Source organism: Eulemur rufifrons, chromosome 20, assembly GCF_041146395.1.
Source record: "Eulemur rufifrons isolate Redbay chromosome 20, OSU_ERuf_1, whole genome shotgun sequence".
Classification (NCBI taxonomy): Eukaryota; Metazoa; Chordata; class Mammalia; order Primates; family Lemuridae; genus Eulemur; species Eulemur rufifrons.
Window position 1 is genome coordinate 6,776,272 of NC_091002.1, and position 13,971 is coordinate 6,790,242.

Consider the following 13,971-nt stretch of genomic DNA (forward strand, 5'->3'; position numbering starts at 1 on the left):
TTGTTGTGTTTTAGGATTTCTCTGTATATTTTGGATATTAGATATTTATCAGGTATGTGATTTGCAAATATTTTTTTCCCGTTCTGTGGGTTGCCTTTATACTCTGTTGATAGTGTCTTTTGATGCACAACATTTTTTTTTATGAGGTTCAGTTTGTCTATTTTTTTATTTTGTTGTCTGTGTTTTTAGTGTCACATCCAAGAAATCATTGCCAAATCCAATATTGTGAAGGTTTTTTTCTGTGTTTTTGTTCTAGGCATTACATTAAGATCTTTGATCCATTTTGAGTTAATTTTTTATATGGTGTTAGGTAAGGGTCCAACTTCATTCTTTTGCATGTGGCTGTCCAGTTTTCCTAGTACCATTTGTTCAAAAGACTGTCCTCTCCCCATTAAATGGTCTTGGCATCCTTGTCAAAAATCATTTGACCATATATGCGAAGATTTATATTGGGGCTCTCTATTCTGCTCCATTAGTCTGTATGTCTGTCATTATGCCAGGACCAGGCTGTCTTGATCTCTGTAGCTTTGTAGTGAGTTTTTTATTTCTTTTTTTCCTGTTTTTTTTTTTTTTTTTTTTTTGTCGTTGTTGTTTTGTTTGTTTGTTTTTTGAGGCAGTCTCTGTCACCCTGGGTGGAGTGCAGTGGGCTCATCGCAGCTCACTGCAACCTCAAACTAGCTTGGACTTCAGGCGTGTGCCACCACACCCAGCTAATTTTTTCTGTTTTTGGTAGAGTTAGGGTATTCCTCTTGCTTGGGCTGTTGTTGTAAGGTTTTGAAATCAGTAAGTTTGAGTCCCAGGGTGGTTCTCTTTTTCAAGATATTTTGGCTATTCAGGGTCCTTGGAGATTCCATATGAATTTAAAATGGGTTTTTCTATGTCTACAAAAGACATCATTGGGATTTTAATAGAGGTTACATTGAATCTATAGATCACTTTGGGTAATATGGACATTTAAAAAAATTTTGAGTCTCCCAGTCATCTAGTACAGTTGTGTTTCCATTTATTTTATATCTTCTTTAATTTCTTTTAACAATGTTTTATAGTTTCCATTGTATAAATCTTTCGCTTCTTTGGTGAAGCTAATTCCTCAGTATTTTATTCTTTTTGATGCTGTTGTGAATGAAATTGTTTTCATAATTTCCTTTTTGGATTGTTCATTGTTAGTGTATAGAAATGCAACTGATTTTTGAATGTTGACTTTGTATTTTACGACTTGACTGAATTTATTTATCCTAACAATTTTTTTGTGTAGAATCTTTAGGGTTTTCTACATATAAAATCATACAATCTAGAAACAGACATAGTTTTACTTCCTCCTTTCCAATTTGGATGCCTTTTATTTCTTGCTTACTTGCTCTGGCTAGAACCTCCAGTACTAAGTTGAATAGAAATAAAAACAGTAATCCTTGCCTTATTTCTGATATTCAAGGGAAAGCTTTTAGTTGTTCACCATTGAGTATGATATTTGCTGTGGGTTTTTCATACATGGCTTTTATTATGTTGAGACAGTTTCCTTCTATTCCTAGTTTGTTGAGTGTTTTTGTCTTGAAAAGGGTTTTGAATTTTGTCATATGCTTTTTCTGCATCAGTTACGATGACCATGTGCTATTTTTCCTTCAGTCTGTTAATGGTGGTATGTTGACATTGATTGATTTTTATATGTTGAACCATCTTTGCATTCCAAGAATAAATCCCACTTGGTCATGATGCATGATCCTTTTAATATGCTGCTGAATTCAGTTTGCTAGGGTTTTGTTGAGGATTTTTTTATTTTTTATCAATTTTCATAAGTGATATGGTTTATAGTTTTCTTGTAGTGTCTTTGGTTGTCGTATCAGACTATTGCTGGCCTCATAAAATGAGCTAGAAATGTTCCCTCCTCTTCAATTTTTTGGAAAGTTTGAGAAGGATTGATATTAATTCTTTTTAAATATTTGGATGAATTGACCTGTGAAGCCATCAGATTTAGGGCTTTTCTTTGTTGGGTAATTTTTGATTAACAATTCAGTCTCCTTACGAGTTATAGGTCTATTCAGATTTTTCTATTTCTTCATGATTTAGTCTTGGTAGGTTTTTTGTTTTCTGGAATTTTTTCATTTTATCTACATCATCCAGTGTGTTGGCTTACAGTTGTTCATAATATTTTCTTGTAATCCCTTTTATTTCTGTAGAATCAGTACCAATGTCCCCACTTTTCATTTCTATTGAGCCTTCTCTCTTTTTTTCTTAGTCCACCTCAGTAGAGGTTTGTCAGTTTTGTTGATCTTTTCAAAGAACCATCTTTTGGTTTTCATTGACTTTTCTTTATTTTTCTATTCTTTGTTTCATTGATCTCTGTTCTAACCTATCATATTCCCTTTCTTCTGCTAGATTTGGGTTTAGTTTGTTCTTTTTCTGATTCCTTAAGTTGTAAAGTTAGGTTCTGATTTGAGAGCTTTCTTATTTTTTAATGGAAGCATTTATAACTCTAAATTTTCCCCTTAGCACTTGCTTTCACTGCATCCCATAAGTTTTGGGTGTATTATGTTTTTGTTTTCATTTGTCTCTCAGTATTTTTTAATTTCCCTTGATTTCTCCTTTAATTCATTGGCTGTTTCCATTCATTTACTTTTAATTTATTGAGGTCTTTATAGTTAAAGTAGGTTTCTTATAGATATGTGTAGTTGGGTCTTGTTTTTTGTTTTTTTGTTTTGTTTTCGTTTGGTTTTGGTTTGAGTCAGAGTCTCACTCTGTTGCTGGGGCTAGAGTGTAATGGTGTCATCATAGCTCACTGCAGCCTCAAACTCCTGGGCTCAAGTGATTCTTCTGCCTCAGCCTCCTAAGTATCTGGGACTATAGGCGCTCGCCACTATGCCCAGCAAATTTTTCTATTTTTTGTAGAGAGCAGGGTTTTGATTTTGCTCAGGCTGGTCTCAAACTCCTGGCCTCAAGCAATCCTGCCTCAGCCTCCCAGAGTACTGGGATTACAGGTGTGAGTCACCTTGCCTGGCTTTGTTTTTTTGATATGCTCTGATAATATCTGTCTTTTCATTGGTATATTTAGACCATTCATAAAGCTGTTTTTTAATATATTTGGATTAGTATCAACTATGTTAGTAATTGTTTTCTCCTTATTTCCAGAAGCTTCTTTTTCTGTCGTCTTCACTTTTAATTGAGCATTTTATGATTCCATTATATCTCTTCTCTTATCACTTCAATTTACTTATTTAAAGAAAATATTTGTAGTTTCCTTAGAGTTTACAATATACATTTTTAACTAGTGTAAGCTCCCCTTCAAATAACACATGTAAAACAAGTAAGTAGGCTTTAACAGAACATTCCCAATCCCTCCCTCCCAGTCCTTATGATATTATTGTCATTATTTTCACTTATTCATGTATTAATCACCCAACGTAATTGTTATAATTATGTTAAACAGTTATCTGTAAGATCAATTAGTAATAAGTAAAATAAGATATTTTACATTTATTCCTTTTTCAGTACTCTTCCTTTCTTTATGTAGATCCAAGTTTCTGACCTGTATCATTTTCCTTCTGCCTGAAGAAAATCTTTTGACATTTCTTACAGGTTAGGTCTGCTGGCGATGAGTTCCCTCAGTTTTTGTTTGTCTGAGGAAGTCTTTATTTCTCCTTCACTTTTGAAGGATAATTTCGCTGGATACACAATTCTAGGTTGGTGGTTTTTTTTTTTTCTTTCAACACTTTGGATATATTTAACTCGACTCTTCCCTTGCTTGCATGGTTTCTGACAGGTGTTCTCTGTAATTCTTTTTCTTGTTCTTCTGTAGGTCCCCCCTCGTCATCCCCTGTTGCTTTCAAAATCCTGTCTTTGTTATTCTGCAGTTCGAATATGATATGCCTATGTGTAGCTTTTGGCATTTATTTATTTTGGCATTTATTCTACTTGATGTTCTCTGAACTTCTCAGATCTGTGATGTCTGTCATTTATTTTGGAGAGTTTTCAGCCATTATTACTTCAAATATTTCTCTCTCTTTTTTTTTTTTTCTTTGTTTTTTAGAGACAGGGTCTCACCCTATCAACCAGAGCTAGAGTGCAGTGGCAGGATCTAGCTCACTGCAGCCTCGAACTCCTGGGCTCAAGTGATCTTCCTTCCTCAGCCTCCTGAGTAGCTGAGACTATAGGCATGCAGCCACGCCCAGCTCAAATATTTCTTTGTTCTCTCCTTCTGGCATGCCAGTTGTCCTGCAGTTTGTGTATGTTTCTTCTATTTTGGTGGCTGTGGATTGTTGTTGTTTTTTATTCTCATCCCTGTTTGCATGTCATCTGAGGAGTACTGTTGCCATGTCTTGCAGCTCACAGACTCTTACTGCTGAGCCTGTCGCAGCCATTCTGTTTCTCTTACACTGTTTTTACTGCTTGCGTTTCTTTCCGTGTCTCTGCTCATGTGGTCCATGTGTTCATGCATGTTGTCTACTTTTTTCCATTAGAGCCCTTAGCGTATTAGTCATTTTGGATTCCTATCTGATCAGTTTCATTTGTTTTTATCTCCAGTAGAGGGATCTCCATATTCCCTCTACTATTCTATTGTCTTTCTCTGAACCTCTGGTGAAACTGACAATAGACCTCATTCTATTCTTCGTCCCTGGCACTCCCGTCTCAAGTTTCTCATCTCCTTGTCCTTTAGTTCCATGTTGTGAGAACTCTTTTTAGATCAGTCTTCCAGTGAAGTGATTCTCTAATGGTGCCTTGCCTGCCACATAAGTTTTAATTCCCAGTGTAATTCTTATTTCTAAGCTTTACTTTTTTCCAAATATGTCTAGCAACTTTTTATATTCTCTTGTTCCTGGCTTTTTTTTATTTTATCTTTTCTCTTGTGTGCGCCACCACACCCAGCATTTCACACATAGTTATTCCGTGTTTGAATGTAACGTTGAGCATCCAAGTCTGTTTTTTGTTGTTTCTACCGACATCACCCATAGCTTGTTTCCTTGAAAAGGTAATTTTTTATTATGAGATCATGTTCTGTTTAGTTTGCTCTACAGAACCCCACGGCCCTAAATGGGGAATGGTTTCTTTACAAGGACTTAAGTCTGCTGGAACAGGAGCCACCTGAGACCCTTGGGCCCTGCTTGAGAGCCTCCAAGACTGCTGCCTGTGTGGGACCATGCTCTGAGGGCGGCCACCCCTCATGTGACATGTCCCTTCCTTTCACCTGTGCTGTCTTTCTCTCACCACCTTCTTGTCTCTTCTTTTCATCCTTTGTCTTTGTCAATACCAGTTGGTTACCAAGGTGTTCAGTGTTATTTCTCTTGGTTCAGGATTTCTGTAGCCCCACTTACCCAATAAAGCATAGGCCAAGGAAGAAAGAACAGCCTTAGAGAGATGAGCAAAGGCAAGCAGGTGGGGCCGCACTCACTGCTCCTTCACAGAGCAGCTTCCCACCTGCGGCTCCTGTGGCCTCGGAGTGGTAGGTTCCAGAATTTGTACTGGAACCCAAGGCGTTCAACTTTCAATCCTGTGTCTTTTTTATCCAACACAGAAAGTATGTTATGCAACAATCACTGTACTAGGAAAGGGCCTAGAAGTGAAGTAGAAGATGTCTTGAATTCTCCACTGGGAATGTGAAGAATATTAAAAGTGATCACAGGCCCTCAGTGAGTTTAGTGTGTTCAGTGGAGCCTGGTGATTGGGTGCAGTCTCTGGACCCCAGGGTGTGTCTTTCTTTTCTTTGCTTTGCTTTGCTCTTCTCTTCTCTTTTCTTTTTTTTCTTTCTTCCTTCCCTTCCCTTCCCTTTCCCTTCCTTCCCTTTTCCTCTTTCCTCTTTGCTCTGTCATCCAGGCTAGAGTACAGTAGCATCATCACAGCTCACTGCAACCTCAAACTCCTGGGCTCAAGGATCCTCCTCTCTCAGCTTCCCAAGTAGCTGGGACTACAGGTGTGCGCCACCACACCCAGCTAATTTTTCTATTTTTTTTTTGTAGAGATTGGTGTCTTACTCTTGCTCAGGGTGGTCTCGAACTCCTGGCCTGAAGCGTTCCTCCCACTTCAGCCTCCCAGAGTGCTAGGATCACAGGTGTGAGCTGCCACGACCGGCCAACCAGGGTGTCTTTATACCTCCCTCTCCAGGTTACTTTGAAAATTAAGTACAACCACTGCAAAAGTGTTTAATGGAATTAAAACTTGGCACAAGTTTTTAGTTCAGATTGGCAGTTGGGGGTGGGAGGAGCTATGTGGAAAATGGGGTCAAAACTAGATTGCAGGCTGGGCGAGGTGGCTCACACCTATAATCCTAGCACTCTAGGAGGCCAAGGCAGGAGGATCACTTTAGGTCAGGAGTTCGAGACCAGCCTCAGCAAGAGCAAGACCCCATCTCTACTAAAAAAATAGAAAAATTAGCCAGGCGTGGTGGCACACACCTGTAGTCCCAGCTACTTGGGAGGCTGAGCCAGGAGGATCGCTAGAGCTCAGGAGTTTGAGGTTGCTATGAGCTAGGCTGATGTCACGGCACTAGCCCGGGCAACAGAGTGAGACTCTGTCAAAAAAAAAAAAAAAATAGATTGCAATTTGGGGATCATATTGTCTGTATTTTATTGGGGAATCTTTGGTCTGTGTTTTATTTTGGAGGTAGTATTCAGTTCTTCCAGCCTGAGAACTAGCAAGGGCAAAACAAAGGTGGTCCTTTTGCCTCTTTACCATCTCTGGGAAAAATGTTGAAGAACCTCAATTAAGCAGAAATACAGAATAGAGTCACTCAACTTTGTTGTTACCTAAGATATAACTGGAATTCCTTTTTGTTTGAATACTTAGTGTTGGAACTCTCAAACGTGTGTGTGATGATTTGGTGTTGCGCTCTCTTGGCTCACTTTTTGTACAGTGTAGAGGACAGGCCAGATCATTCGGTGCCAGGATCAACTTGGAATTTAGGCTTAATGAAAAGCTTTTATAGTGTGTTTGCATTTGTGTCAGAGCTTTCATTTAAAGCAAAAACTTCCTGTGGATTACTTCTTTTGTCTCAAAGTAGAAAATAATTCAAAACTTGTTAATTGAAGCTTTGTGGATTTATATAAAGAGTGAAATTAGTGTTCTAATTTAATAGCATTGTGCACATTTTGAGAGACTTAATTTAAAGTTAAATCATTGGTGGATTTATCAAGGCATGGCCCAAAAATGTATGTATGTGACATACATGTCACATGTCACAAAGGTATATGTGACACCTATTTTTTTCTGAAGGAAACTCTTAAGCTGTTAAGATCAGTAGGCATCTTGTGCAAAAACACTGAAAAATACAACTTTTTAAAATTACTGATTCCCCTTTTTCTTATTTTTGCCTTTTGTCTCTACAACTGGCCTCCTTTTCTGAGTAGGTAGGTTTCTGAAGAGTGTATAAATTGAATGTGTAGAATCACTATCTTATGTTTCCAGTATTACGGTTTTAGAGATGCATTTCCTTATTCCTCTGAGCTAAACACTTTTCAACAACATTTATTGAACACCCAATATGTGCCAGGCCCTGTGCTACATTCTAGGAAAACAAAAGTCAGCTAGTACTGGTGCCTATTTTCAAAGAGCTCGCAGTCTAAAGGGAAGACAAAAACATGATCAGGACAAAACATCAAAATGCTACTGCATACCTAATGGAACTTACAGACACAAGGTAGAAAAATACACTAAGGAGAAAAACTGTGTAAATGAGTGCAGGGGTGGTTTTGCAGAGGAGGTGATGCTGGAATAGGGTCTGAAGGATGAGCAAGAGCTCTCTGGACACATGTGGTGGTGGAGTCTAGGCTCTCAGCCAGGCTTTCCAGTGAGGAAAGCAAACAACTCAGTCTCATCTCAGAGGGTCCCTGGAAGTACTTCAGTAGCCTCAGAGCCCTGAAGGTGCTTCTGCTACTCAGAGTTTACCAGGTGGGCTAGCAAGGTGGAGCCACTTCTCAAAGCCAGAGTTTTGCATTGTGAGAAAGCTGGCTGGTTTACACTTGTCAGGTATTTCTGCACCTTAGCAGAAGGTCCCCAAAACTGAGAAACCTTCTCCTACTTAATTGTTACTTTTCATCAGTTACTTCTCAGCAAAGCAGCTCTTAGCGTACCACTACTTCGTAAGAATTGGTGTCCATGGAAATACGGTTTTCTCATTTTCCTTACTGTTTGCCCCCAGGGCTCCCCTGCCAGAGTAGCTGCTTGCAGCCCTTGCTTGTACTGTGGATGCCCATCCCCTATCAAGTCCTGAGCATCTGCTCCAGCCCCTACCGTCGCCCCACACCCTACCTCCCTGGGTTTGTTCCCCGCACCGAGCTGTCCCGGTACCCCACGGGGAGTTCCTTCCCACTTGCTCTCTGCTCCAAAACCCTGTGGGAGAATGGGCACAGCTGGTAGGATTTGTTCAGTTGTTTGGTTGTTTTGTGTCTAGGGATTGTAGTCTTAGAAAATGAAAATAATCCACCTTCACACTCACTGAATGCTATTATGGGCCAGGCAGTGTGCTGAATTCTTACCACCACCCCTGGAGGTAGGTATTTCCAAATTACAGATGAGAAAATTAAAGTACAAAAAGATCAAGTGACTTGCCTGAGGTCACACAGCTAGTAAAAAGGAGAACTGGCGTTGAGCCCATCAGTCTGTAGGCCCAAGGCCGAGACCTGGACTGAAGTTCAGATCCAGCTGTTGCCTGGAATGGTAGTCCCTGACCTAAATGTTCAGTCACAGCTGTTGTCTTGATAGCTCCAGGATTGCTCCTTTCCTCGCCACCTTCACCACCGTTGCTTTATTCTCATCCCCTAACTGCCTACCTCAGTGTCGTCTTCCCGCTCTGGTCCACCCACAGCATTGCCACAAATCGGTCTTTCTGATAAACTGACCACATCATCTCACTGTGCCGCTTAAAACCCTCTGTGGCTCCACGGTCCCTTCAGGACGAAGTCATACAATGCTGTCTCTGATCTGGCCACTGCCCCTGTCCTTGAGCCCTTCAGGGTGCCATGCTGTCATCCATGTTCATGGGCCAACCCTGTGCTTTTCCCTCCTCTGCACCAGCCAGGGCCTCGAGATTCTTCCAGACCATCACCTACTCTTAGGAACCCTCCCATTTGAGTTCACAGAATTCACTGCTTATTTCTGCACCCCGAAGGGCATGATCACTAGGTGTAGCTTTTTTCTGTAGGGCAAGGCCTGTCCCTTGGTGCTCATTGATCCCAGCAGTACCTCAGTCCTGCTGAGGGGAAACCATGTGCCCTGCCTTGACAAGGGCTGGGGGCGACGGGACCAGGCTTCAGGTGTCCCATCCCCTCGTGAAGCACACATAATTTGGGGGAAGGCAGACATTAAACCAATAGGCTACAAGTAAGTCCTGAATTATCACCATGGTAAGTGCTAAGAGGAAAAATTACAGATTTTAGTGTGTTTCATGGGAAGGCTCGCTTGGTCTTGGGTCTTGGGTCTTGGGTGGTGAGAGGAAAGGCAGTGGCGGCTTGTCAGCCTGAGCATGAGTGTGTGTGAGCGAGGTAGTGAGCCAAGGCTAGCGCATTCTAAAATGTGGACATGGTGTGTGCACAGCTCAGGGTCGGGTAGGAGTGTGGGAGTGTGGGAGTGTGGGGGTCATGGGAAGGCCTGCATGTCCAGGGCTTGGTGAGAGGAAGGGTACAGGTAGGTGAGCCCAGCTCCTTCGGGTCTCATGGGGCCCAAATGCTGGGAAGCCATTGCTCTGTTCTGAGCAGAGGAGTGACATGCTCGTATTTACATTCAAAAAAGGTCACTCTGGCTGCTGTGAGGAAAAGGACTGGAAAGGCCCGAGTGCAAGTGTGGAGGCTGTTGCGGCCATGCCGCTGTGAGAACGGGGCTGCTCAGGAGCTTCTGAGGAGGTCAGCAGACAGGGCCTAGTGCCTGGACGCAGGCTCAGACAGAGGGCGGGCCCAGGTGGGTGCAGGGAGCAGCCAGGTGGCTGGTCACCCAGTAACTGTGTGGCTGCTGGCCAGACCCAAGTCACTGTCCCCTGATGCCTTCAACCAGGGTCTGCCCCACGGAGCCCACTGCACGGCTTGCCTGTGAGGTGGCTCCTTGGAGAGTGCCATGAGCTTCAGAACACAACATGAAGTCCCTCTAGTTGTTCAGACTTATGCTGTACTTCACCCAAGTGTCAGAGATCAGTGTAAGGGCTTTACCCATTTTCATCAGTGATTCTAAAGTTGACTTATTTGCCATGATCATTAAAATGCCAGATGAGAATAAGCTGTAGGGACAGACCTTATGCATGTTAACCACACTCGGTGTGACTAGGTAGGAATGTGAGCAGCTACTGAGTTGTCTAAAGTTTGTTTATATATATTCCTTGAGGCATCAGTTGCTTTTAAAATCTACATCTGGTTGAAATTTGACCCATTGTGTATAGTCTTACAAATAAATCAAGTAACTGCTTTGTGAGATGTGCTGTACCCATGGACACAAGCTCATGGTGAGCATACCCCACAAGGTTATCAGTAATGATTTGTGTGTTTGTAGTTTAACTACTTAGGTAAATAGAATATTAATTTTGATATGTGATTAGAAAATTTTTTTTTGTAGGCTTTACCGCCAGCACCTGTTCAGAATCACACAAATAAGCATCAGGTATTCAATGCATCTCTTCAAGACCATATTTATCCGAGCTGTTTTGGGAATACTCCAGAGTGGAATAGTTCTAAATTTATAAGTCTTTGGGGATCAGAAGTGATGAATGATAAGAACTGGAATCCTGGCACTTTCTTGCCAGATACAATTTCTGGTAAGGAATCTGTTAAAACTTTCTTAAAGTTTTAAAATAACCCACGCTGAATAGATTGACACTTTGCTGTAACCTCCTGTAGAAGCCTTGGTGCAGCTGTACCCAGCTGCTGCTCCTTCACCTCCATCCTTGGGTCCTTGGGGGCTGTCCTTCTGCTCCATCCTTTGCATCTGCCACCAGTCAGTCCCCTGCATTGATGGAGCAGAGCAAGACTCTGGCTCCGTGGCTGTGTGTCAGCCCAGGGTCTAATCTGCATGGTTTGATGTCCAGCCTTTGATTCTCAGCAGCGGTGACAACCAGACCTCAGCCCCAGTGCAGAGGGGGCAGGGAGACAGTGTCACGGTCGACTTGAATGCCGTGGCTTTTGTTCCTTTTCTCTGATTTCTATATTGGCCCTACGTGGGATCTGTTCCCTTCTAATAAGCTCCTTCTTCCCCAGCTGCCTCAGTTGCTGAGGCTCAGCTGTTAACTTCAATCGCAGGGCCCAGAACACCTGAGGAGGGGCGGTAGCTATGCCTCATCTCTGTCTTCACGTGGCCAGAACTCGTGGTAGCCCCACACCCAGCCCTGCATGCACTCAGAACAACAAGCTAGACTGGACATCCCGATCTGTGCTTGGGAAGGATTTCTAGCTGTGTGACCTTGGGCAAGTTGCTTAGCCTCTCTGAGTCTCAGTTTCTTCATCTTCTTAGGATGGGAATAATAGTACCAACCTCAGAAAGTAGTTTTAAAGCATTAAATGACTTTGGGAAGCACTGTGCACAGGAATCGGCACATAGTAGGTGCTCAATACAGATGTTTTCTTAGATTAAAAGCCAGCTGACCATCAGCCCAGTGGAGGCCTAACTGCAGTACAGCCCCAGTATTAAGTGTTTCAATCATCAGCATGTCTTGTAGGGTTTAGCTAAGTATTATTTCTGTCAGAAGTCTTAATTTTCCCATTCTTCTCTGAAGGGAGTGACATATTAGGGCCAACACTCTCAGAAACAAGACCTGAAGCCCTTCCACCTCCGTCTAGCAGTGAAACACCTGCAGTTTCGGATAAAGAGAAAAAAAATGCTGCAAAAAAGAAATGTCTGTACAATTTTCAAGATGCTTTTATGGAAGCAAACAAAGTTGTCATGGCCACTTCATCAGCCATGTCCTCCGTGTCCTGCACAGCTACCACAGTGCAGTCGAGCAACAGCCAGTTCAAAGTGTCGTCCAAGAGACCTCCTTCAATAGGTAAGGCCTGTTAGCCCTTGGGGACCCTCATAAAAGGCTCGGCTTGTTTATTTCTCACCATCTTTGTAATTGCCTTTTACTCAGCCTCCCAGAGGCTATGCTAATGTAATTAGTGCCCCGAATGCTCACCTACAAAGAGCTTGGCCTGTAGGGCTCTGACAAGAATTTTAGCTGTCATACTAAATCCCACCGGGGCTTTGCTGCACTGGGTCTTGCCTTCAGTCTCTGTACCCATTGTTCTGTGACAGGAAGAGGCCATTGCTTTCTGAGCATGTGGTGGGATTCCTCAGAAGCTGCTTTAGGAAAACGCTGAGCAAAGGAGAGCTGACAGGGCTGCCTGTCACCCATCCCCTGCTGTCACTCGGGTTAATCCACTGTCCACCAGTGGGAAGGGGGCCTGAAAGTCATTAGATACCAACGCAGAACTCAGGAGTGGCTCGAAGGGGCCCTCACTAGCCAAAGTTGGGACAGACTGAGCATCAGAAAGAGTCATGAAATGGATGATACCACACAGATAGGGTTGAGAGTCCATAGGGATGCCCAGGCAAGGGAGGAGGCAGGACAGCTCTTTTTCACAGACGTACACCACTGCCATGTAAGGAGGTAGAAGGGGCACGTCAGCACTCTGCAGTTAGCTGTGCAGTAGCTGCTGGTTCAGGCTCGTGTCATCAGTGGACATTAAGAATGCTGGATGTCAGTTTGGGGAACAGAGCGTTTCCCCTCACAGGACTGACAGGTTACAAAGGGATGATGGAATCTGGCATCTTACTCTGGAGGTATCTGGCAGGTAGCCCTCTCTGCACACTGTCATGGAACAAAAGGACATTAGGTGCTTCCTGTTGCCAAGAAATGGGAAGAATCCAGCATAACCTTGGTGGGATTCATGCCCCAAACGTTTGTCCTGAATGTATTGAGACAAGATAAATCCAGATTGGCAGACAGCTGGCCTATTGGAAAATGTCTTGGAGGAAGCTGTGTTGGGAGGAAGCACTAAAGGACATGTGGAGAAGATTGGAAAGTTGAATATGAATTGTGCATTGGCTAAGAGTACCATGTCCGTGTTAAATGTCTTTGGTGTAATAATGGTATAGTGGTCATACAGCAAAATGTTCATGTTCTCAGGAATTCATGCTGAAGTGTTTAGGGGTGAGTGCAGCTTCTAAATGTTAAGCCAGAAAGTGTGTGTGTACCTATAAGAAATAAAGTAAGTATGACAAAATGATACATCATCATGAATCAAGTGAGGGATGAAGGGTGTTTGTATTGTTCCTTCGAATTTTCTATAGGTTCAGACATTTTTAAAACAAAAAAATTGGTGAAAAAATTGTGATTAAGGGAAACATGAATGTCTGTTTCTTCTTCAGCCATTGGCCATGACTCTCGGTCTCTCGATGCAGGCGATGTCTTTCATGGCATCAACAAGGAGGATCACAGACACTCGGCACCGACAGCCCCAAGGAACAGCCCCACGGGCCTGGCCCCGCTCCCAGCGCTCTCTCCTGCTGCACTCTCACCTGCCTCCACCCCTCACCTTGCAAATCTTACAGCCCCATCATTCCCCAAAGCTGCAACCACAGCTCCTGGGTTTGTGGACACACGCAAAAGCTTCTGTCCTGCCCCCCTGCCCCCCACCACAGACGGCTCCATTAGTGCCCCTCCGAGCGTCTGCAGGTGAGCAGGTCCTGGAGGGGTGGTTGGGAGCACTTTGAGAAATGGGTGTTATGCGCGCTAACACAGCTACAGAAACTGTACCCGGAACCATGCAGTTGCAAAGTCAGTGGAATGCAGAGGGATTTGCAGGGTCATCCCCAGCAGAGGCCGTGGGGAATTCCCACCTCAGCCTCTAGCTCTGCAGAGGGAAGAGCAAAGATGCTGAGCCACTGTGGGTCAGTGGGCAGACTACCCATAACCATGGGCAACATCGGGTGTGTGTCTCTTACTTGGTTTTTAAGTTGTATTTGTTATACATTGGATAGAGTCAGAAGAAAATGTATAAAATGTATATAGTGAAGCACAATACAGCAAAC

The 13,971-nt window shown here is 43.0% G+C and overlaps 1 protein-coding gene across 2 annotated transcripts in view; it reads left to right on the top strand.

The window, feature by feature from the left end:
• FAM193A (family with sequence similarity 193 member A) overlaps positions 1-13,971 on the top strand; it is a 141,414-nt gene that overhangs the window by 94,311 nt on the left and 33,132 nt on the right. The window contains exons 14-16 of one of the 2 annotated variants that reach the window (XM_069495399.1): positions 10,522-10,720; positions 11,675-11,944; positions 13,342-13,615. In XM_069495399.1, coding sequence (XP_069351500.1) covers positions 10,522-10,720; positions 11,675-11,944; positions 13,342-13,615 — 743 coding nt within the window. Of the gene's footprint in view, positions 1-10,521; positions 10,721-11,674; positions 11,945-13,308; positions 13,616-13,971 lie in introns of both variants that reach the window. The other variant, XM_069495401.1, reaches the window with a different exon arrangement.